General features: G+C 38.1%; 3 protein-coding genes across 3 annotated transcripts in view; 1 reads left to right on the top strand and 2 right to left on the bottom strand.

Annotated features, from left to right (window-relative positions):
• The window catches only part of LOC143424547 (putative hydroxyacid-oxoacid transhydrogenase, mitochondrial), a 146651-nt gene that overhangs the window by 74997 nt on the left and 49764 nt on the right, over positions 1–21890 (top strand). The window lies entirely within an intron of this gene.
• LOC143424318 (uncharacterized) lies at positions 14004–15807 on the bottom strand. The gene has a single exon (XM_076896310.1). It carries the CDS (start codon positions 15667–15669, stop codon positions 14260–14262), a length of 1410 nt encoding a protein of 469 aa, XP_076752425.1. The 5' UTR covers positions 15670–15807; the 3' UTR covers positions 14004–14259.
• Kel (kelch protein) lies at positions 15734–20222 on the bottom strand. The gene is made up of 9 exons (XM_076896308.1): positions 19761–20222; positions 19437–19583; positions 18833–19237; positions 18501–18754; positions 18176–18403; positions 17912–18084; positions 17319–17459; positions 16982–17237; positions 15734–16070 (listed from the first exon to the last, which is right to left on the bottom strand). Exons 1-9 carry the CDS (start codon positions 19829–19831, stop codon positions 15880–15882), a joined length of 1866 nt encoding a protein of 621 aa, XP_076752423.1. The 5' UTR covers positions 19832–20222; the 3' UTR covers positions 15734–15879.

Consider the following 21890-nt stretch of genomic DNA (forward strand, 5'->3'; position numbering starts at 1 on the left):
TTTATGTCATAAATTAATGAACTTATAAGGGAAGAATGAAATTTTTATTGCAACATATGCAATTGTGAAACAACCCCACTATTTTCTAAATATATTTTTTCAAAACAACTTTTTGCACTCGATATTTAATATAATTCAAATGACGCTTCGTTTTTTCTATTCAGAACCGCGTTATTGTCATAAAAACGATTGAACAGCAACGTGATAGGCTTTTGTACTTCCAACAGTCTATGAGTATTTTACAAAGTACTTGAAACGACAGTCAACGACGGCTAACGTCTTCATGAAAGGAACTTATGCGAACGCGTCGGTGTACACACGTAGTTACCACGCAATTGTTAACACAAGAACGAGATTTACACGCGTGTACCACGTGTGCCATCCGAAGACACGCGTCGATCGATAACGATATCGATGATGTACTCGCGGCCCGATTAAATTCCCCGGTGGTCAAACGAGTTTGGCTGTTCGTCACTTTCCCCTATCAGATCACTTTCTTCGAAATCGAGTATGCAAACTGTGCTTTCACCAAAAATAAATCGCCTCCTGACACTATGCCCATTGAAATCTCATCGAAGCGTACGCTTTTGCTTTCCATTCCCTTTCGTTCGTCGTGTCTATCGCACGATTGTTAATTTAAATATCACTTTCATATATATATTTCAGTATCCCTCCATCGTGCCGTCATATTAAAAAAAGAGAAAAAGATTTCCTGGTGTTAGAAACATTTTACTTGGTTCGTGCAGATTTCTTTTTGTTGTGAGAGCATGATATCTTTCAACAGAAGGGGAAAATGTGAATTTGAATTTAGAGTGAGACGTGGTACGTGTACTAGATAGTTTCAGAGAATGTACTTGGTGGTTCTGACATTCGCTATTGTTACAGATTGCTTCAAAAGTTTGTTTCGGAGAGCGTGTGTCGATGTATCGAGGGATCATAAAAATAGGAAAGTAGCAGTGTATATCAGTGTTTAATGAAAATGTAGAATTTTTGTGTTTGGTTCACAGCTTGAAGAACATTAAAATATTTACAATTTTAAGACATGTTTGATCGTAACGCGTTTCCTTATTAAACTGTTCGACGACTCGTCGAGCATCGAGTCTATCTAGCAAAGGGATTAACCCCTTACGCGACAACTTCGCGACTCTTACAGACTAAACTGGAGTACGTATTATCGAATAACTTTCATTTTATACAGTTTTCTCCGTTTTATCATATCCTTAGTTCAAAATGAAACATTTTATTCCATCTAATAAATAATAAATTAATATCTAATTCTCTTGGTGGAATTACCTTTCTTTCCTTGAAATATTTATCAGTTATCAATATTTTAATCGAGATTTCTAAATAAACATATAGGTATCAATACTCCTAGAACTCTTGGGCTCAGCAATTTTAATGTCAAGAGCTGATCTAATTCAACGATATACCTAATTAAAACAATTAATACTGTCTCCCTTAAGTCCAGACACGAACATTATTCTATTGCACGATTGTTACAAACATCTGAACGAATTAAATCGAGTACACGAGCAAACCCAGAAACCGGACCAGCCAGGAATTTCAAGATCAAGAGCTTACCTAATTTAGCGATCCGTCCACCGTTTTAGGATTCCCAGAGAGGAGCCGAGGAGTTTAGCGGAGAGGCTTGGGGGTGGAGGGACTGGTGGGCACGGTCCACCGTGAAACGAAACGAAAATCTCATCCGTCGCTTTCACTTTCGTCGGTCGGACGATTTTCGACGTCGAAAAGCCGACAGCGGAAACCGGCGGCGGAGGTGAGAAATGAGAGATGATCGAAGGGGGGCCCCACTGTGCGAGGTGTCCGCGATCGTGGAAATCGGTGGAAACGCGTTCGCATCCGGCGGGACACGTGGTTTTGCCCGTTACGCGAAACACGAGCGCCAGGCTCCCGTTGAAATCGGCGAGAGGAGTGCGTGACACCGCGCGGAACGGTACGTTGGCGAGCAACAACTGAAAGAGAAGCGTTTTAACCAACTCCTGCACAGAATGGGGATAAAGAGAGGTGTCCCTCGATCATGAAGAGTAGCGCTGCCTGTTGCGGGTCCTCTCTCACTTTCCGCTCCTTGATGTCCCTCCCCTCCTCTAACCCCTACCTTCGATTCCGATCGTTGCCTCACCTTCTCTCGGAAGATCGTTTAGTAGAGCATCCGTTTGTTTTCTGCCCAACGATTTCGCGTTACTCGATCGACGCTGGATAACGCCGTCGATTTTAATCTGGTTCCTTTTTTTTTCCTCCGTTCGGTGACCATGATGGCGTCGGGACCATTGTGGCTGGATTCATTTCCGTTTTGTTGCTATGCTGATTTTTATGTACGTATTCGTGTACATGTGTCTGGTACATATCGCCTTCAATTGTATATTGTGGCGTTATGTATATGTATTGTCACATGTATTCGACGATGTGACGTACCTAATATGTTATATGTTAGATATGTATACTATTATAATAACGAAACAGAAATTGTATTGAGGCACTATTACATCGATAATTAGGGGTAGTACAGATATTTAAGGATAGTATTATAAAATTCAGGGGATGAAACAAATCTTTGTTTAACTTGAATTAGATTCAAGTTATATTAAATTCTTATTTAAAGTTAATTACTTCGATTATACAAAAAAATGATGATAATATCCTCCCTTATCATCCCAACTGATATTAATTTATTATTGATCTGTCATTTTCGAGGCAATGATAGATTGCCACTTGCAATTTACTAGTTCACACATTATGTGGTTTGTAAACTACACGTCACGCGATCGTCGACGTAGAAGAGAAAAAAAAACGCAAGATAAATTATGGAAAACATAAATGTTAAATGCTAAAGCGGAACATGCAACGCAGTAAGGAGCTCGTGAGAAAGTAGATGCAAATTGCAAAAAACTATCACCGCTGTTCATTAGTCAGCGCGGTATATAGCCTCGGCAGTTCGATTCGTTCCATTAGCGGCGGCTAATAGCAATCTGGTTGTCTGAATGCATCGGCCCTTTTCTACTTACGATACGTATAACGACTTTCTCACGTGCACCTCGCAATTCGGTCCCACGAGCTGATCTGGCTACGCAAGACGCTGAGAGATCCACGTCGATCGTCTACATCTGTTTATACAGTATCGCTCGTGAACAGTTGGTCAGTTTTGCTCGATTTGTAGTTGTGATACAGGAATATTACTCAAACATGCAAATTAGATCCTGTGAAATATAATTGAGAATCTTGAGAATCTTCTTATTATAGGGCACAGATTAATTATAAATAATTTGTTATTACAATTTATTATTCGTTCAAAAGTAACAAGACGTTTGATCAAATGCAATAAATGTACGAAAAAAGTTATGGTGCTTATTGATAATTTTGTTAACTATTATAATTCTGTATTGTGTTTTATCACAAAATCATAATTGTACAGTACCAACAAAAATTGGACAAAGATCGACAATAATATAGTTATCAGAATTTCTTGAAAATTTCTGAACTAAGTACACATAAATGGTAAAAGCCCATAAGAGCCTACAATCCATAACTTTTTTCACATAGCTGCACGCAAGTGCCCACGTAGCATTGTCCAAGGGGCACATACCATCGTTGCGCGCCTACTCACGAATTTTCAAAGTCATTTTTCTCAAAAACGGTGGCTCAAACGCAATTTTCTTATCCTCGGCTTTTGATCTTACTGTTTCCTCACCGATCTGTGTGATCAATCAAGAAGACATACTAACGATCTTAAATAAATCGAACATCCTCAAGGTGTACGTATGTAATTCACGATCGGATCGGGCAATCGAGGTTCTGCTCGGTCGCAGATAAAAAAGAGAAGCGAAAGACACAGAGAAGGAAGGTACAGCAGCAAGGTTGCATGGTATCGCAACGGGCCAATTATTCCATCCCTATCACGTGTCTGCCATCGCTCCCTCCACTTTCATCCCCGCCTGTCCTCCCTTTCGAGAACTCGAATTTTTATCGCGCACCCAGTGCCTTCTCCGCCCGAATCCCTAGTAGATGCACCGTATTCTGGCCTGGAACCTTTCATTTCTCAACACGTGGAACGGGTATAACTGTATCAGAATCTCCCATAGGCTCACCTACGTTCACCTTCTGCGTCCAGGGTTATGCACGCCGATCCGTGGAGATACTAAGTACCTATTCCGTACTGGTACCGCGACGGTTTTCAAAGAATCGCGCGTTCCCCAACCGTTATTTGCAGATTTTTACTTGGACGCCAGACGCGCGCGCGTACGTTCGAGGAAACGTATCTCGAGAAGTGCCCTCGGGCGCAATCTTTGGTATTTCCGTTTGGCTGGAGCCGACGCGCGAGCTTGAAATATTTGAACCTGACTTTAATGTCGACGAAATGGAAAATGTAATCGCAAGATGTAACGTAAATTTATTTCGTTCTCCCACTGATGTGGTCTTGTATCTGGTTTCTACATTAAATTTTGAATATTTTTTTATAGTTTCTTGTAAAACCATTCTCGAAGAGAAGTGAGTAGCGGGATCGCAGTAGAATCTGTAATCGTCTCATCTCGTGACAAAATTCGTTCAACGTCTGGTAGAAAGGAACGTCTGCAAAATGGTACGAACAACGTTCTCCACTATATTTTAATTAAAATTGCGGCTGTTAATTAAATGCAGAGGGCAATTAAAAGGCGCTGCTGCATTGTGAATGTGCAGGTAAATCTGTCACGGAATGAATTCAAGATCAAGAGTTAACTGCCGCGTAATTTATTATTAGGTAGTTACCTGTTAAGATTAATAAGATGCAACGTATTTTATTATGTGTGAGGTGAAAGGCGTGAAATAGGTCGCTCGGTTGTTGTTGTGCAATAATTACTATTAACAACAGATAATAACGAAATAAGGAATAGTAACGAAAGAAGAAATAATGCTTGTGAAGTGACGATTTGACAGTGTAAAGATGGTAGAAATCTGATGTACAAGGCACACGTGGATTCTTGAATTTCTTATCTGCGTAAAAAAACAGAAAAGTTTTGAGTGTCTATAATGGTCCTTAGCGTTCTTTCCGTCAAAACTTGGAAGGTTTAGGCTCTGAAATGTATGAGAAGGGAAGAAAGCAGTAAAAGGATCAAATCTCAAAGCTCGAAAGGACTTAATCCGCGAAAACAGAAGCAAAAAGTATAGAAGTAAATCAAACGAAAAGGGAAAGTCAGAAGAACGCAGAGTATAAAAAAAAATGTACCTAGCTGGAGTCTGCGCGAGCCTTGGCGCCAAAAGTGACCAAGCCTGCGCGCAAGCATGGAAGAGAAAGTTAATCGAAACGAAAATCGAAAATAAGACGTAATGTTTTATTTATAAGTACAATTATTAACAAATAATGATCAAGCTACCGAAATGTATCAGCGTGAAAAAGATACCGCGATTAAAACTGAAAATCACTGCCATAAAATAACAGCTTCTTTATTTTTTATATAATTCTTCGTGTACTTCTTGTAACTTTCTGCGCAATGTTTATTTATGTTAATGAACTTTCGTGGCTTAAGAAATGAATGGCAAATGACAGCACACGTGGCCCACACCAAATCGTCGTCATCCTTTCGTATCTTCTTTTTCTTGAGGAATTGACTAATAACTTGTAGAACCTCGGACAACAAGAATAACCTGGCAACCGTTACTCGTACAAATCATACAGTTATGTGGTTATATGCCACTTTCGTCATAATTTCTGCATTGACACATCGATTTGCCATTGGCGGTCGAATGAAACTGCCTCGTAGCTAAATGGAGGACAGAACCGGTGAAACTGAAGAATCGTACGCGATAGATTTTCTACGCCGTGGCGCAATCCTAATCTCGACGTCCTTAGAAGTTGATGATTTGCATTGGTGTTTTTCGCGTTGGCAATGACGTTGTTTTTTACCGCATCGTTTGAAAGATTTTATTTCACGTCGTTTGAAAACTTCGAACGAACTTCACGGATATACTTCTCTCTTAAAGATGATTATTATTTATCATTCAATTTAATTGCTTTGGTATTTTTAGATTGCATCGAGTATGCGAATATCGATAGATCTGAGGAATCGTATTTTGTACTTTGAGCAAGGCCTCGCTTTTTTCATAGACGCACTGGAATTTCGATTATTCGAGACAATTGATTGCTCGAATAATCGTGCTTCTTCAATCGAATGACTCTGTTTTTGCTTGGACGAAGATTGTTTGAAACGATATACGCGTAGCATTTTTTTTCATTTAGTCAGTACTCTAATAATTAAGATTTTATGCTAAATATTTTGTACGTAAAAAAAGTATTAAGTATATGATTCGTTCTTAAAGTTGCTTAACAAAAAATTGGTGACGAAAGGATGGTGGTGGTCGAACAGAACCAGGATGCGATCTAAAATAAATCGATAGAACGAACGAGTCGAACAAACCAATTTTCATATCTCCTGTTTGCAAACCAATCATTTGTTTCTGCGGTCTTTGGTTTTATTCTGAGCAAGTTTCATAATCGATTCGATCGTCAAAGGCATCGTAAAATATCGACGTCGTTCGACGACCAAACAACTTCCTGTTTATTTTCGCTCCACCCACTTTGCAAGGACTCTATCCGCCTTGGGCGTATTTGGTGGAAAAAGTAGTGAACATATCTATTCAAAAAGTACTTGCTACCATCGTCAGTCGACAGTAACCTTAACAATCAAATGTCTAGTATCTCTATACAAGATTTTCAAAAAGAGACTCCACGTCTATCTGCTAGAATCATTTAATTTAATATACTTGAGCTAATAAATATTCCAATTAATTGCAATAAACGCAGCTTGCTTCTCGAATACTTTCACAAGTCATTCTATACTACAGTTGCATTCACAGATATTACACTTTTGGAAACAAAAAATGTCCACGGCAAATAATAACAAATATTTTCTACTTTTTGGAGAATATAAAAGTTAATATCATTTTTATTCTTTTCTTACCTTGAAGCTTGGAGGATCTTCCTTGTCGGCATTTACAATACAAGAAAAATCAGTCGTCACGTTTAGACGAATCCCTTATTCCTTCTCGCTACTGCACTAAGAAGGACCAACGCATTTTAGCAGTCCGAACACGGTTCACTTCTCATCGAGTCGTTAATAGGAAGCCAAAGAGTAAACAGTGCGAAATTATTCCGTATTGCGCGTATGCCATACATTTGACCCCCTTTCATTGTCAGTCTTTTCTTCGGGTTCACTGGCGTGTGTCGGTTCACGCGGCATGCACGTTCCTGGTTCTGACGTTTTCGATGCACTTGACGCATACCACGTTTACGATCGTGTTTTATTACGGTATTGTTGCTCCCTCAGAATCCGTAGCACGGTTCTAACATCGGCCATAATCGAGCTGATTTTTGCGACGCAACTATTTTTCCATGTCGTCGAACGTTTCACGCGACAACTCTAAGGTAACAGCTAGAGGATCGTTGAACCAGAACTTTGTTCGCGTCGCACATATTTTAAACGACTGGTCCAAAGATCGCGTTTGAAAATTACACCGAATTTATTATTCAACTATAGTCAATTATCATATTATAATCATTTACAAATTTTAGTTACCCAAATCAGAACTGGAGAACGATTTGAAAAATTTTGTGGACAACGTGGGGTAAAAAAGAAGAAATGTTGGATTGTTAATCATTTATAAAAGATCGCGTTTAAAAATTACACCGAATTCATTATTCAACTATAGTCAATTATCATATTATAATCATTTACAAATTTTAGTTACCCAAATCAGAACTGGAGAACGATTTGAAAAATTTTGTGGACAACGTGGGGTAAAAAAGAAGAAATGTTGGATTGTTAATCATTTATAAAATATCGATTAATTCGATATTACAATCAAGGTTTTAATTGTTTCTATGCAATTGCGTCGCGGAATAGTTGCAATCGAGACGTCTATGTAAACCGCAGATCTGCATTGACAGTGATGTGGCTTTTCAACAGGAAATTCGGTTGCGTAAATATTATACACTATCTCTCCTTGAATAATATGTAATAAAATTAAATTCTTCAAATTATCCTATTATCCTAATCAAAGTTAAATAACTGTAATAATATTCTACATACATTCACGATAAAAATAACACTAATACACATATCGCTCAGAATTTGATCAGAAGTTAAATTTATTTGCTCCAGTTATTGCACAACTAACTTATTAATTGCATTCTCTTGTCAAAAATGTTAAACACATATCAAAAGAGACGCGATGCATACGATTCGATGGATGTTGCGTAATTATGCTACGTGTGAAACGTCACGGGCGAATCGTCAGAGCAAAGAACGTGCACGGTGCGCACGCTGGATGGTAAACCCCGTGGAAAAGCCTGAAAGCGGACCAGATGCCTGCTGTGCAAAGGCCCGTGATAGGTATATGTACCACGCTCGGTTCCTTGTGCAATCAACAATGAACGAGCTGCAAACGGTTGCAATATAACGTAGTACGAGGGACACGTGCAAGCACCTTTCCTTACCCTTGGAAGAAGGAAGCCTCTGAACAAGACCGAGAACTGTTGCGGCCGCTTTCCATCCTGCGCAACGCCGATATGCAATGACGTGTAAATTCTGGAAATTTACTTGCACCGCATAGAACATTTACTTTGTTCGAGAAGACACGGATAATTATTTTCTACACGCTAAATTATTTTTTAATTATTGCTACGAACATTTAAAATAGAAGACTATCTAGGTTCTTAAAAGTAATACGTATGCGTGAAGACAGTTTTTGGAAAAATTGAAATTTTTATTTCTTGTATGTTAGACAGATTCAGGTAAATATTTGTTCGTGTCAAATAACTCTGATGTTCATTGGATATTCTTCCAATACTGTTGAACAGGTTTATCAAATTCAATTTCAAATTTATATTAATATATTGCTGTATAGAAAAAAAAAAGAAGAAATAGTTCGAATGACAAAATGGACGACAAACGCAGCAGTTCGTAAGTACAACGAATCGTAGATTTCCCCCGGTTAAACGCACTGTCTTAATATAATTAACTGGGCTGCGAAAGATTATAAATGCAACCGGAACCGGGGCCCCATTAAAAGAGGATAAAAAAGAAGGGGCGCACGCGGGCGCGCGCGCGCGCACGTGGCACAGGCGGCTAGATTTCGTAATTTCTTGGTTACACATTGCACTTGCACGACAATTCCGTGATTCACGCATGGTTATGCACGCGTAACGGTAGCGATAAATTATCATTTTACATCTGCAGGATCTTTTATCATCCTTTGCTGGCTGCTAATGAATGCACAGGGACTTTATCTGGCTCTGTCTCCGCATAATAATCGGCACTTCGCTTAAAGAGATTAAACGCGACATTTCTATATAACGAATACATCGTTGCGATGACTATTGACTTTTGCTCGATCGTGCTCAGAGGCAATTATAATCGAGAAGCCGAGGAACGCGGTGGTGTATGGAGAGCATAGTACATTTCGCGAAGGTCTTGCCTTTTGAATGAAGAAAAGTAATAATAATTGGTCATATAATAATGAATCTGATTAAGTATATCCAATAATTATTATTATTACTATTATTACAACCATTGAATTATAAAATGGACATGAATTGTCCACATAAACTGAATTTCAACATCGAAACGAACGTGTTTGTCAAGCGACAATTTTTCAAGTTTGTTACTCAACATATGATCTGCAGACAAATCTCCAGTTGTTTTCTGTTTACTAAAAGCTAAATAGTTCGATTCTTGTTTTTCGTTTATTTCAGGTACCGTTCGAAAATCGAAGGTGACAAGCATAGGACCAACGCCCACATATTTCAAGCATCGTTCTGGCCATCGATCATAATCAATTAACAATTCTGACGCAAGAGATATGCGTGCTTCTTTTTTCGAACAAATAACGAACGTCAGGAAGTAAGACATTCGATTACCGATAAATACAATGTACATCCGTGTACGTCAAGCTTAGACGAAGCGTGGAAATTGTATCACCGTGTACGTTTAACAAAAATGAATGAAAGTCTGAACACAAAATTCGATTACATGACCAGAATGTAAATACGTGTTACTGATATCAGAGGAAAGGTGAACGTAGCCTTTCTCTTTGCCTTAATTTCACACTGGCTAAACAAATATCTATTCGTACTTAGCGCTCTGCATTTATGTTAAACGACGTTGCCGGCTCGAGCTCTTTTAAATTTGCTTCCTTTTTTAATTAATTAGAGGATCATTTTACGAATTACAATCATGATATTTAATACTGTTTTTAATTTTTAAAATGATATTACAATGGCCCAAGGTACACCACGAAAGGATTGCATAGATGAACCTGTACCTCGCGTATCATATGTGTTTAGAATGTGTTCAGTTTATGTTTAAAAACGAGTGTTACTCGCTTATTGCCTTATCACTGCTTGGTATTCTTTTAATGATACGAATTAATTACTTAAGGTGGAATACGATATTTTCTACGATATTTTATAAAACTTCAACACTGCAAGAATGGTAACTATTCGGTCCAAAATGGAGTAATGTATTTGCAATGCCAAATTTTGAAAATGTTAATGAAATAATATCTACGAAGGAAACAAAATCAAACGATGTGTCTTGAACAATTATCGCATGTAACTGTTATTACATGAAATCCACGACGAAGAAAGGGTTAAACAAGGTATGTATCGTTATGTCTGAGTGCGTCTGGCCCTGAGAACCACACCCGTGATACTTGAATACCCGTGGTGCCAAGATAAGTTCCCGTAATCGTGCACCGTACTTTATACTCAGAAATAAGTACAGACAATAGCGTTCGTCGTCGTTCGTTGGTTCCGTGGGTCCACGAAATATTCGTCGCTCAAAAAGTCGCGTCAGTTGTCTGTGCGCGAAGGAACGATTCTACTAAAAACGAGCAACGCTCGAGTTCGCGCCATCTAAGCAGTTTTAAGTAAATTGGGCGCATATGTTCTATTTCTACTACTTTACGTGCATTGTTCTTTACGAATTTCCGACAATTCGCGAGATAAGAGTATCGCGACGATTATATTTAACTAAATATTAAAGAAATTACTTAACTAAAGATAAATATTGAAATACATACTTAATACTTTTGTGCAACATGGCGTTTACTCTGTTTTTAAACGGTCTGCTCTTGTCTGAGATAACTTCTTGTTTATTTCAGCTTTTATTGTATTCGAATTGTTTCATTGGGTAATTAATATGATTTAGTGTACAGAAAATTAAACAGGAGCATTGCTAGCAAGTTTTAACGACAGGTAACAATACACGTCGATATTAGGACCATTGTAACACCAAAGTGATAGCTGTTGACCTTCGTTTATGGGGGAGTGATCAACTTTCCTTAAAGTTGCTATGTGTGTGTCGATTGTAGTGACATTTACTAATGATAAAAGTGTCGTGGTGTATATTAATTGTATCGCGTTTAAAAATCGGTATGTTACACTACTTGCAGGTACGATGGAGTACTGTAATCGTAATATTTTCGCAATGTGATAAGAAAGTGCTTTCAAGCATACGTCGTGTGTCTATTCTTTGGTAATCTTTTGCGGTTTTGTACTCTATAAAAATAATTACCAACTGCTTCTTTCTTGTCAATGCATTTGCCTTCAATGTGTGTAGTAAATCATTGCTAAAAAAGAAAAACAATTGACATACTCTTTATTTTATTTTTATTACTTCGTAGTACAGTAAAAAATGTATATTTCATTAAGTAGCTACCTATCATGTAATAAAGTGCCTCGTATTTTCATTTAAACGTAAATTCATGAATACTGGCTATAAATTTTTCTCGCAATAAAAATATTCCATTTGAAAATTGTTTTTTTCTAAACATTTTATATATACAATGATGTTATAATTATGTATAGAGACTTTAATGGTTCAAATCAATAAGCTGCGATTAAATCTCTAAATATATTAAACGAATATATATATATATATATATATGACGAAACATGTACGTTTAACATTTAGTTTAGAACACCAATTACATGAATAAACGTTAATTAAACATTTTTATAACGGAAAGTTTGTATACTTAATATAAACGTAGTAGTTAATTGTCAACTGAGTATTTAGTTAATTTTAATAGAATTTATAAATGATATTTATCGAAAAAAGATTATACTCGTTAAGAATTTTTGTATAACTCATCTTATTAACTTAAACGTAGACTATACTGCAAACATTAATTACTAAATAGAGAAAAACTAAATATGCATTTGGTATATCCATCTACTTTCCTTGTAACTTGAGGATTTAATTCAACATGTTTTTTTCTAACATTTTAGGCCTGTAAATGTTATTTTAGTAAATGTTATTTAACAATTAACTTCTATCATAAGCTACAACGTATTTGAGGATATGCGTGGAGTTACTATATTGCATGTTTAAACATTTATTTCGAAAAACTTAATATATTTGCATTTATACGAATGGCGGCTCGCGGAGGAAAAGGATTAGACTCCATTTTGGTAGATTTTGCTGATCTGTCTTCCTCTGGATCTTAGAATATTCTGGACTCGACCTTTTTATATTCGATTAACCAAATCACGTAATCAATTGGGACCTAATCAAACTGCATGATAAAGGAATCATAAAATATTCATTTTACACATTAGAACTCTAGATGGACAACTAATACTGACTAATAATGTAATCATTTGGTAACCGAATAATGCAAGTTATATCTTTATTTTTCATCGCCATATAAATTGTAAATATCTATAAAAAATGAAACATTCCGATCAATCTTTAACATCATCGTATATAAATGACAATCGCTACAAATTTTGTATATACTTCAAACAACTATTAAGTTCAAACTGAAATCTCCTACGCCTTCTACAAACAACGGATAGTAATCTCAATTAGCCTAATTTTCCTAGTTTTTGAAAGAATGCATTTGTGTTCCGTTCCCAAAGATCTATATTTACTAAAATTGAAAAAATATGACAAAAGCATTCTCTCTTTGGCTCAGCGACGATGCCCAAATAAGGTACACGTACGAAATTGAATTATAAAAATTACAATCTTTTTTGTACAATTCTTATATTCTTACGATTCTATATATTTCATGTACTTATATATGTAAGTATGTAGAACACGCAACGCTTCTAAAATTATCCTATGATACATACAGTTTGCGACGGGTAATGATAACACGACCAAATTTATTGCAACTATTATTCGTAATTAGACTGTGAATGTTTATGCGAATTCGCGTCTTCGCAAAACCTACGGCTGAGAAAACGAATATCTTTATATTTTTGCGTAATAACTGCACTGGAAGTTTGTCACAAACGCATATACATCCGCAGTCCATAATAATAACTTACAACTTCTACAACTGAATAAAGATTATTAGTTCACAGAGAATTCCTAAGATCGCACGAAGTAACATTAACGAAATGAAACTTTGATTATTGCTGTATCCGATCGATTTCAAATATCTGAACGTGTGACCAGAATTGATGTACATCAAAATATGACATACGAAGCAATCTTATTGTCAATACATGCACAAATCGTCTGCAAATACCTCTGTCTACAAAAATTTCTTTAACTCCAAATGATAGCTTCTTGATCATTTTCGTATTTCAATGCTGGTCTTCTATCTCACGAGCAACACATTTCTTTTAAACATGTACCATGAATTACAATTTTATTATCATTGTTTTCTTACCCATAAATGAACTTCATTGCACGCCACGTCCGTGGCTGCGCCTAATACAAACCCCGAAACATTCCGTTTGGGAAAGAAATCGTAACTACGGTTCCTAAGCCTTTTCTATTTTGTTTCTAAAATATTTCGAAACAGTTCCCAAGCCGTATCGAACTTTTCTTGTAAGAGTATTTGGAAGCAGTACTTAAAAAACTGTTTCTAAGTCTATATTGCCCTTCCTAACTTAATTGTCCCAGTCATAGTTTTCAATGTCTCAAAGAAGTGATATCGTAAACCAACAACCCGCAAAAATGTTCAAACAGATCATTTTTAGAGCCGTACGAACGTTGCTTAAAGAAGTGAAAAACCTGTGAAACACTCCAAATAATTCAAGACACGCTGAAAAAATGAACTAAATTGGTAAACTGGACATTTCAGTCAAGTAGGGCAGAGTGTTGCTAAGCTGTATAATCTAAGAATGGTAACAACATCAATGAGAAATCAATGCTCAACAATCGAACAAAATCAACAAGAGTAACAGAAACAGGGAACTCAAATTCGTTCGAAGAAAACTGTAAGGAGTATTATGAAGTGATAACATCGAAGTTAAGTATCGTCACTGTCACTGTCATGTTGCTCACGCGATTCTTCTTCCATCGGGGGAACAGTGTCCGCGTTTCTATCGAAGTAATGAGAATTCCAAGGTGGCAACCACCTATTCACGAACCACCAATGCACGGACAATCTGCCGTGATTGCATTCTGCTCTCTCGCATCTACCAAGAAATTGACAAATACCAGCGACGCTTGCTCCGCTCTGGTTTCTGATGCAGGAATCGTCGCACGTGTGTTGCCGTTCCGTTGAACGGTTAACGGAGCAGACAGGGGGATCCGAAGTGGAGGGATTGTGGGGAGAGAACATTGGTCTAATGTTCGACGACGTACCGGGTTCGTTGATCGTTGGTACTGGCACGTTCGATGTCGAAGCAGCGGGATCTATGGTGCTGGACAAACTGCCACCGGCAGTCGTGTTCCCCAGAGCTGAGACACAAGGTCTGCCGATGTGAACAGTCGCGTAAAGTGGATTGTTAACCGACGGACTACCCCTGCTAACCCAGTCGAGGTACTTGCTAAACTGAGCAGCGGGACTGCAATTAGGCAGAGCTTTGCATCTGCAGGAACAATTGGCGGGGTTTCTACAGTGGCATTCCATTCGCAGAGATTCGGTAGGTCGGCAAGATATGACAGGCAGTTTCACGTAAGAGTATTCACCGCGGCAAAATGGACACCTACAGTTCCTTGGCAACTGGTATATGTAATGTCTAGAATTACTGGTGAATCCGTCCTGATAACGTAATCTATTGTGTAGATTATGGCAATGATGACACAAGTATCTTGTATCCAAGTGTCTACAAAACGAACACATGCAGTTGTAACCGAGCGGATAAATGGCGCGTCCAGTTGACGCGTAAGCAATGTTTTCGGTTGAGAAACAGTTGCGACCCAGCCTGCCCAATCTGTTCTGGCAGAACTGATTAGACAATCGTGACGAATCTAGATAGAATTGCCTCGGCTGATCGTATTGATTTCTAGATTCCATGTCATTTAAAAAACTAGGGATATAATGATTCAAGATATGATATTTGTAACAACGCGAGTAGCTTCTGCTACCACCGCACGAGTATCGATCGTCTATTCTCTCGTACGTATGATCGTCCGCGTTGTGCTGATTGCTTTGAACCGCGGGTTCGTTGTGAACAACTTCATTGTTATTTTCAGCGCGCACATCGTCGTCGTCGTCGTTGTCCAATCTCTCGTAGATATTTTCCTCCGGCTCTTGCGGTTGCCGGTTACGATTGTAGTTGTGAACCAAATCCACTGGGTTCTGATAATTTGGATTCAGATTTGGGTGTACTTGCACCGAGCCACCGGGCCGGCTTTGGAACCCCCGCGAATTACGACCCACGTTCTGATAGCTATTGTCCTCCCTTTCCTGGTTATTTCTATTTTGATTCATCACCGCGGCAGCCACCTCGCCGTTTTCGTACCGCTGGCATACGCAACGCGGGCCCTGACAATTGTGCCCAGCGTTGCGGTACTGTTGAAGTACATTTTGCTCTGGATTCTGGACTTGCACACCGCTGGGCCCGGCTTCCCGTGATTGATCCGATGTCTCGGCACCCGGGTCCGTGTTCTGCTCTGTCACATGCCCAGCGGATTGTAATCCTCACATCGATGTCGTGGACGGCATCGGCTTGTCGATTATTGCCACTCCCGCGTAGCTACGGCCAATACCCATACAGGTTGGGAGAGTTGTCCAGGTGTCCGTTCTCGGCGAATAAACCTCTACGGACGCCAGACTCGACGAGCCATCGTCGCCGCCCACCACGTACAAAAGACCATTCAGAGCAACGACACCTAAGAAACAGACCCATATTTTCCTGCTGTATGTAATTCGTGACTCGTCCACCGAAGGAATGGGTCATAGGTATTTGAAGTACGATATTCTTTCTTTATTTAGAGACGACTTGGAACCTCTGAAGTTGAGGAGCGAATTCGATTTTGACGACGGGTCCTCGATTTTCTGTTTTACTATCGGTACCGTTAATTTAATGGTGGCTAAGAGAGGAGATATGAGAGGTTGTCAATTTTAGAAAAATCATGCGTCTGTGAACTTCGACAAGACTAGAATGGCACTCGTTTAATATGATCTCGTAAGGACGGATTACGTGAATATGTACTCCATAAGAGCAATTCTAGAAATTAATAGGAGCAATAAAATGGAAAACTATTGTAATAGCTTTCCAAAACGTTTAAGATGTACGACGATAGAACGATACGGCTAAAAGTTCTTTACTTTATTACTTATGCGGCTGTGATAGGAATAACGATATAGCTTAGGCTACATTGTGACGTAAACGTATAAATTTTAGCAGTCTGGCAGCCATAAAGCGTACGCCTTCCGCAAGGGAAAATAAAGAATGTGGTCAACAATGGGTTACATAACTCATTCAGGATTGGTGACGCGTTTAGTGCGTCAGACGAAGTCCTAATTAGACAACCGATGACGCACAGGGATAGATCAAAACATAAGGGTAATTAAAACTGCGCAATTATTCTTGCACAAAAGTTCTGCATAAAAGATGAACTAATGAATGAATGAATAAATACATAACGTTGTTCGAAAGTAATATAGGTCTCGATATTTAATTCAGATTTGTAAGCGGTATCATAAAAGGTAAGAATAAAAAATTTTTAAACTCCAGGGTGGAAGAAAACATTCGCGATAGCGAGAATATTTTTTAAATAAAAATTATAAATGAACTTACCTGCATTTCTGCGGCAAAGAGCCATATCACTAACCGGAGTCCATTGATTAGTATCCGGATTAAAAGCTTCTACACTTTTCCTGACCAAAGGTCCATCGTGACCCCCAACAGCATACAAAATTCCATCCAAAACGCCAACACCTGCGCCACTGCGACGCGCAGACATATCGGGAACTGGTTTCCATTGATCTTTCTCTGGATTGTAACACTCGACACTGGAAAGACATTGTCTAGATACTCCATCGTAGCCGCCAACCTAAATATAAATGTAGATTTTAATTTTACATTAATCGGAACGTACTCTTAATTATTTTCATAATTCCAGTATTAAACTTACAGCATATAATAATCCTTTAACAACACCCACGCCAACACTGCTTCTACGCGTTGACATTGGCGCAATTAGTCGCCATTCGTGCGTCCTTGGATCGTAGACCTCGGCGGAGTTTAGGCCAGTTGATCCGTCAAATCCACCAACCTTTATTATTTAATACACATATATATACTTAAATAAAGAAATATTAGTAATAAGAGTTAAGAATAATATATAGTAACGTAAATAAATATATGTTAGGCAATGAAATAGAATGTAGTGTGTATAGAGTATAACATGTCAGTGTTACAGATATTTTTGTTAGTGAACGGCGCCAGTATGTTCTACGCGAGTTCAAAGTTGGAAACGTATATTATTTAAAGGAACTGTTTACCAGAAATAGTACGTGGCAAGAACTAGTGGAAAGAATTTTGCAAATTTTCAAAAGAGGTTAACCTCTCGATACGAAACATCGGCCCGTTTTACGTATATAAGCTTTTAGCAAAATATTCATGAGTCTATAGTCCACACGACTCATTTCTCCCTTAGTTTTGCACGTAGAACGTTCGACGAGAAATATTCTGTATAAATATGAAACGAAAAAGTAAATTATGTACAGCGTAAATGCAGTTTCCAAGAACGGCAACACCAAGCGTCGATCTTCGTGCTTCCATTTCAGGACACGGTGACCACTGATCTGTGGCTGCATCATAAATATCTACTGTTCGCACTCTAAGAGATCCGTTAAATCCTCCAACAGCGTAGACACGGCCACCAAGGACGGACAAACCTGTTATGTACAATATTAGAAATTATGCAATAGTTCATAAGAGAAATTATAGTATAATTTAATAATGATTTAAAATATGAATATTGTTCACCTGCTCTACAACGACGGGTGGGTAATTCAGAGACTTGATACCACTTTTCTTCTTTAAAATCGTAACACTCTACGCTTCTAATTGCTTTTGGAGCTTGACCTCCAACAACTAGTAACACTTTCGGTAAACCTCTCGGTTGTCTCGGTTTTGTACGAGGTGTTTTGAACAATGATTTTTGTTCTCCCTTTAGTAAATGATATTTCAAAGCTTCGATCAAAAAATCCTTACCTGTACGAATTGAGAAAAGTATTTCATTTAGTTGCGTAACATTAAGTTATAAAAATAGAATTACATTATGTGCATATCTGTAGGAATTGTCACTTACATTGTAAATTTGCCTTAAGAAGAGGCTCTTCTTCTACACGTTGTACTAAATATTCCTGGGATAACAAGGGTAAGCGTACATGTTCCATTAATTGCGCCAAATGAGCTTGTCTTTTGTCCAAATCATGGTGTACCCATGATATTACACATTCAAACACCTTTTCTTCTGAAGGTACCATTAAGCGATCGCTACAGATCAGCTTAGCTACTTGTTGCGGTGCTAATGTCGAAAATTCTTCACCGTCCACTACCTCTCTGAACACATAGTAAAACATTCTAATTATGTAAAGAATGTTTAAATCGAATAAATATAAAAGTAAATGAATGTCTTACGAAAAATGTTGTTCTATATAACTATCTGCGTGTGATAGTAATTCTAGGCAACCATGAAGGTCGGCAAACGCACGAATTCCTAAACAATTCGATGGGTGCAGTTGAGCTTGTAAAAAATCACAACACGCATCGCGGACATCGGTCAATTGCAAGAGATTCGCAGCTGGTAACAACACTTGTACGTTATCCTCGGTTACGTGAACTTCTGCAGAGTACACATAATCCACTAGTAGCTCGAGCGCAGAGTAATCTACGCCCTGCAATTTTATTCTTTCTTGGTCTCGCTCTTCAAAACTTGTGAACATAGCATAAAAATAGGGACTGCAAGCGGCCAGAACCATTTTATGAGCAGGTACTTCCAAACCACCATCCGCTACCAGAATTACGTCGCACAATAAATTTTTTCTGTAATGACACATAACTGCGTTAATATTACATACAAGTATGGATGCCATAAATGCTCCAAAAAGAGGCTCAGAAATAGTTCTCTCTCCTTAGATGCTTACGATACTATGTATTTATTACAAAATGAATAATTTTATTATAACTATTAAGGTTTCTAGCCACAAATCGTGCCATTCAAATTATATTATGCATTTCATACTTCCGCATTTCATTGATAACATCAAATGCTCTATTCGTATGATGATGATTCCTGTACGGTGGTTTGTCCTTTCCACTTTCGCGTGGTATATGTTTTTGAGAACTTTCATCCAAAGAATTCTGACTAGCGTAACGGAGTAGTAAACAACTAGAAAGAAATATTACATATTATTAGTCAAGGAGAGGTACGGTATCGAAAGAAGAATATTTTCACGCGCTACAAGCTAATATATTAAATAAAAATCTAACAACATGAAATATGCTATAGAATTATACGAACCGAGTAGCTTTAAATAAGAAAAATATTTGTAAAACACAAGTTTACCTCCCCTTGTTTTCAGTACCATCAGCGTTATTGGAGGCACTTTGCATCTGATTTTGACCCGCCGACTCCATTTTAGTTGTTTTGTGTCTCAGTAAAGCCGGATAATAAAATTCACTTTAACAAATCGCATAAATAAAGTTCGAGCACATTTGCGCGACCATCGAATCGTCCTCTCGAACAGTCATCGTCGAAAGTAGAATCAGCTGTAGGACGAGGACGGTGCTACCGATTTCGTTTTATCGGCTTGATGCACCGTGCCGCGAAACAATGGTATTTACAGATATGCGTCACACGAAACTAGAGACAATTAATTAAGATAAATAATTTGCGACGACAATCTGTATCCGCAGCAATATTGATAACGATACTGTGATAAAGAATGCAGTCACTACAAAATTATGAACTTATTTATTCACCTCTCGAGCATCACATTGCTTTTGATCGCTTCGTTAATGAAAACACACGCTGGTGTCGACATCTGCAGCATGCAATGCCAATTATTGTCTCTTTAAACGGTGATTTAAATATTAATTCGAATGCCTGTTACACGAAAATGTAATTTTATAAATACTCCGATAATTAAACGAATGAAGATATAATTTAACACATTTTGGAATAAGTAGAAATTAATTCTAAGTAAAATGAATTGCAGTAAAATTTTTATAGCAGGCTTTATGATATAGTTGGGAATTCAAATTTGAAATTGCCATTTTTATTATGAATTTTTGGACTGACTGAAGAGTTATTAAAACTTTACTGTTTCCTGTCTAATTAAATATTTAAAGTTTTTAATATTTGCTTAATCTACGTGAAGTAATAAATATAAAATTTAGTAAACGCTGGTGAACGCTATATTAATTAAATTTAACTTATACCAATAAATTCTTACAATTTAGTAATTGTAAATATGTTTCTACTCCTGTTGTAAGAGTTTTGTTGGTACAACGGTGATATACGATTATATGTCACATACATTGTGATTATTGAGGTCAACTGATTCTTAAGTACTGCATTTTTTAAAATTGATTTTACCTTCGCACTTCCAGTCTTTTTATTTCCAATTTATATTTTTGATTATAAATTAAAATTTTTATTTCGTCTTCTCAAGCCTCTAATTGGGCGTGTAACGATTCAGTTTAACTTTTCCAGGCGCTTTTTAATGGCCTAGGGAGATTACTTTCAATGTTGTTCAGACAACTTAATTCTCACGCTATAGTCCAGTGCCTATGCAGTTATATAACAAGTTTGTAATGTATTTCATCGCGAAACAAAGTGCAAACTTATGTCATCGTTATATAGTATACGTTTTGCATAACAAAATGCATTATGAGGACTCGGAACATCTACTGGAGCCCAAAATGTCCCCGCTACATCGTTCCAGCCTCATTTTATTCATCGGGAACAGAATGCAAATAAAAACTAGAGTTTCTCGTTTATCCGAAGCAGAGAAAAAAAAAAGAAAGAAAAAAGAAAGGAGGGATACTCGAATAAGAATGCGTCATTAACTCGTTTAACAGAAACTCGACCGCATTTTATTTGCAGAAACGTGTCCAATTAAAATGTGCATTTTAAGCGTGTTCATCAGGAGTCGAACTTTTGCGAAAGTATACAGAAAAAGAAATCGACGCGGGTATCTATAAAATACGGGACGGTCGAATAACGCTCGAAGAAATAACGACGGGGGAATTGATTAGAAGCGAGGAAGTGGCGATATTTCGGGTATTCCGGGGACGAAACGAGCCTCGGCTCGCGTTGGATGATCGTTTTCCATGGGTCCGGGCATTAGAAGTGTTTCAAAGTTCAGAGCGCCAGGTGTCGCGGTTCGAGCGGTGTGGGACGGGAGCGATACGGCTCGTCAGTTATCCAGCAGCTTGCTGCGAGAGCGTTCTGTCGCGTCGTCATACGAGGCGTCGATGCTTTCTCACTCAGTCTTTTCCGTCTCGTTCTCGCCGTCGTGTCGCGAGAATTGGCGCGTCTCCGGTTTCGAAATTCGAACAGCCGCGGAAACGATTCAGTGCAGCCCGTGCACGGCCGCACGCACCGTCTCGACCGGTGGAAGACTGTCAGGGGAGACACCGAGTTACCGTGCAGAAAGGAATTTCGCGTTGATCGTGAAAGTCGATCCGGTCC

The sequence above is a fragment of the Xylocopa sonorina genome, chromosome 6, assembly GCF_050948175.1.
Source record: "Xylocopa sonorina isolate GNS202 chromosome 6, iyXylSono1_principal, whole genome shotgun sequence".
Classification (NCBI taxonomy): Eukaryota; Metazoa; Arthropoda; class Insecta; order Hymenoptera; family Apidae; genus Xylocopa; species Xylocopa sonorina.

What these genes read in the sequence shown, in the direction of transcription:
- Kel (XM_076896308.1), bottom strand. Translation starts at nt 19,831, where the DNA reads ATGGAGTCGGCGGGTCAAAATCAGATGCAAAGTGCCTCCAATAACGCT. An exon ending in TTAAAGGATTATTATATGCT is followed by an intron (nt 17,238 to 17,318) that starts GTAAGTTTAATA and finishes ATTTATATTTAG; the next exon opens with GTTGGCGGCTACGATGGAGT. An exon ending in TCTTTGCCGCAGAAATGCAG is followed by an intron (nt 16,071 to 16,981) that starts GTAAGTTCATTT and finishes TCTGTTTCTTAG; the next exon opens with GTGTCGTTGCTCTGAATGGT.
- LOC143424318 (XM_076896310.1), bottom strand. Translation starts at nt 15,669, where the DNA reads ATGAATCAAAATAGAAATAACCAGGAAAGGGAGGACAATAGCTATCAG.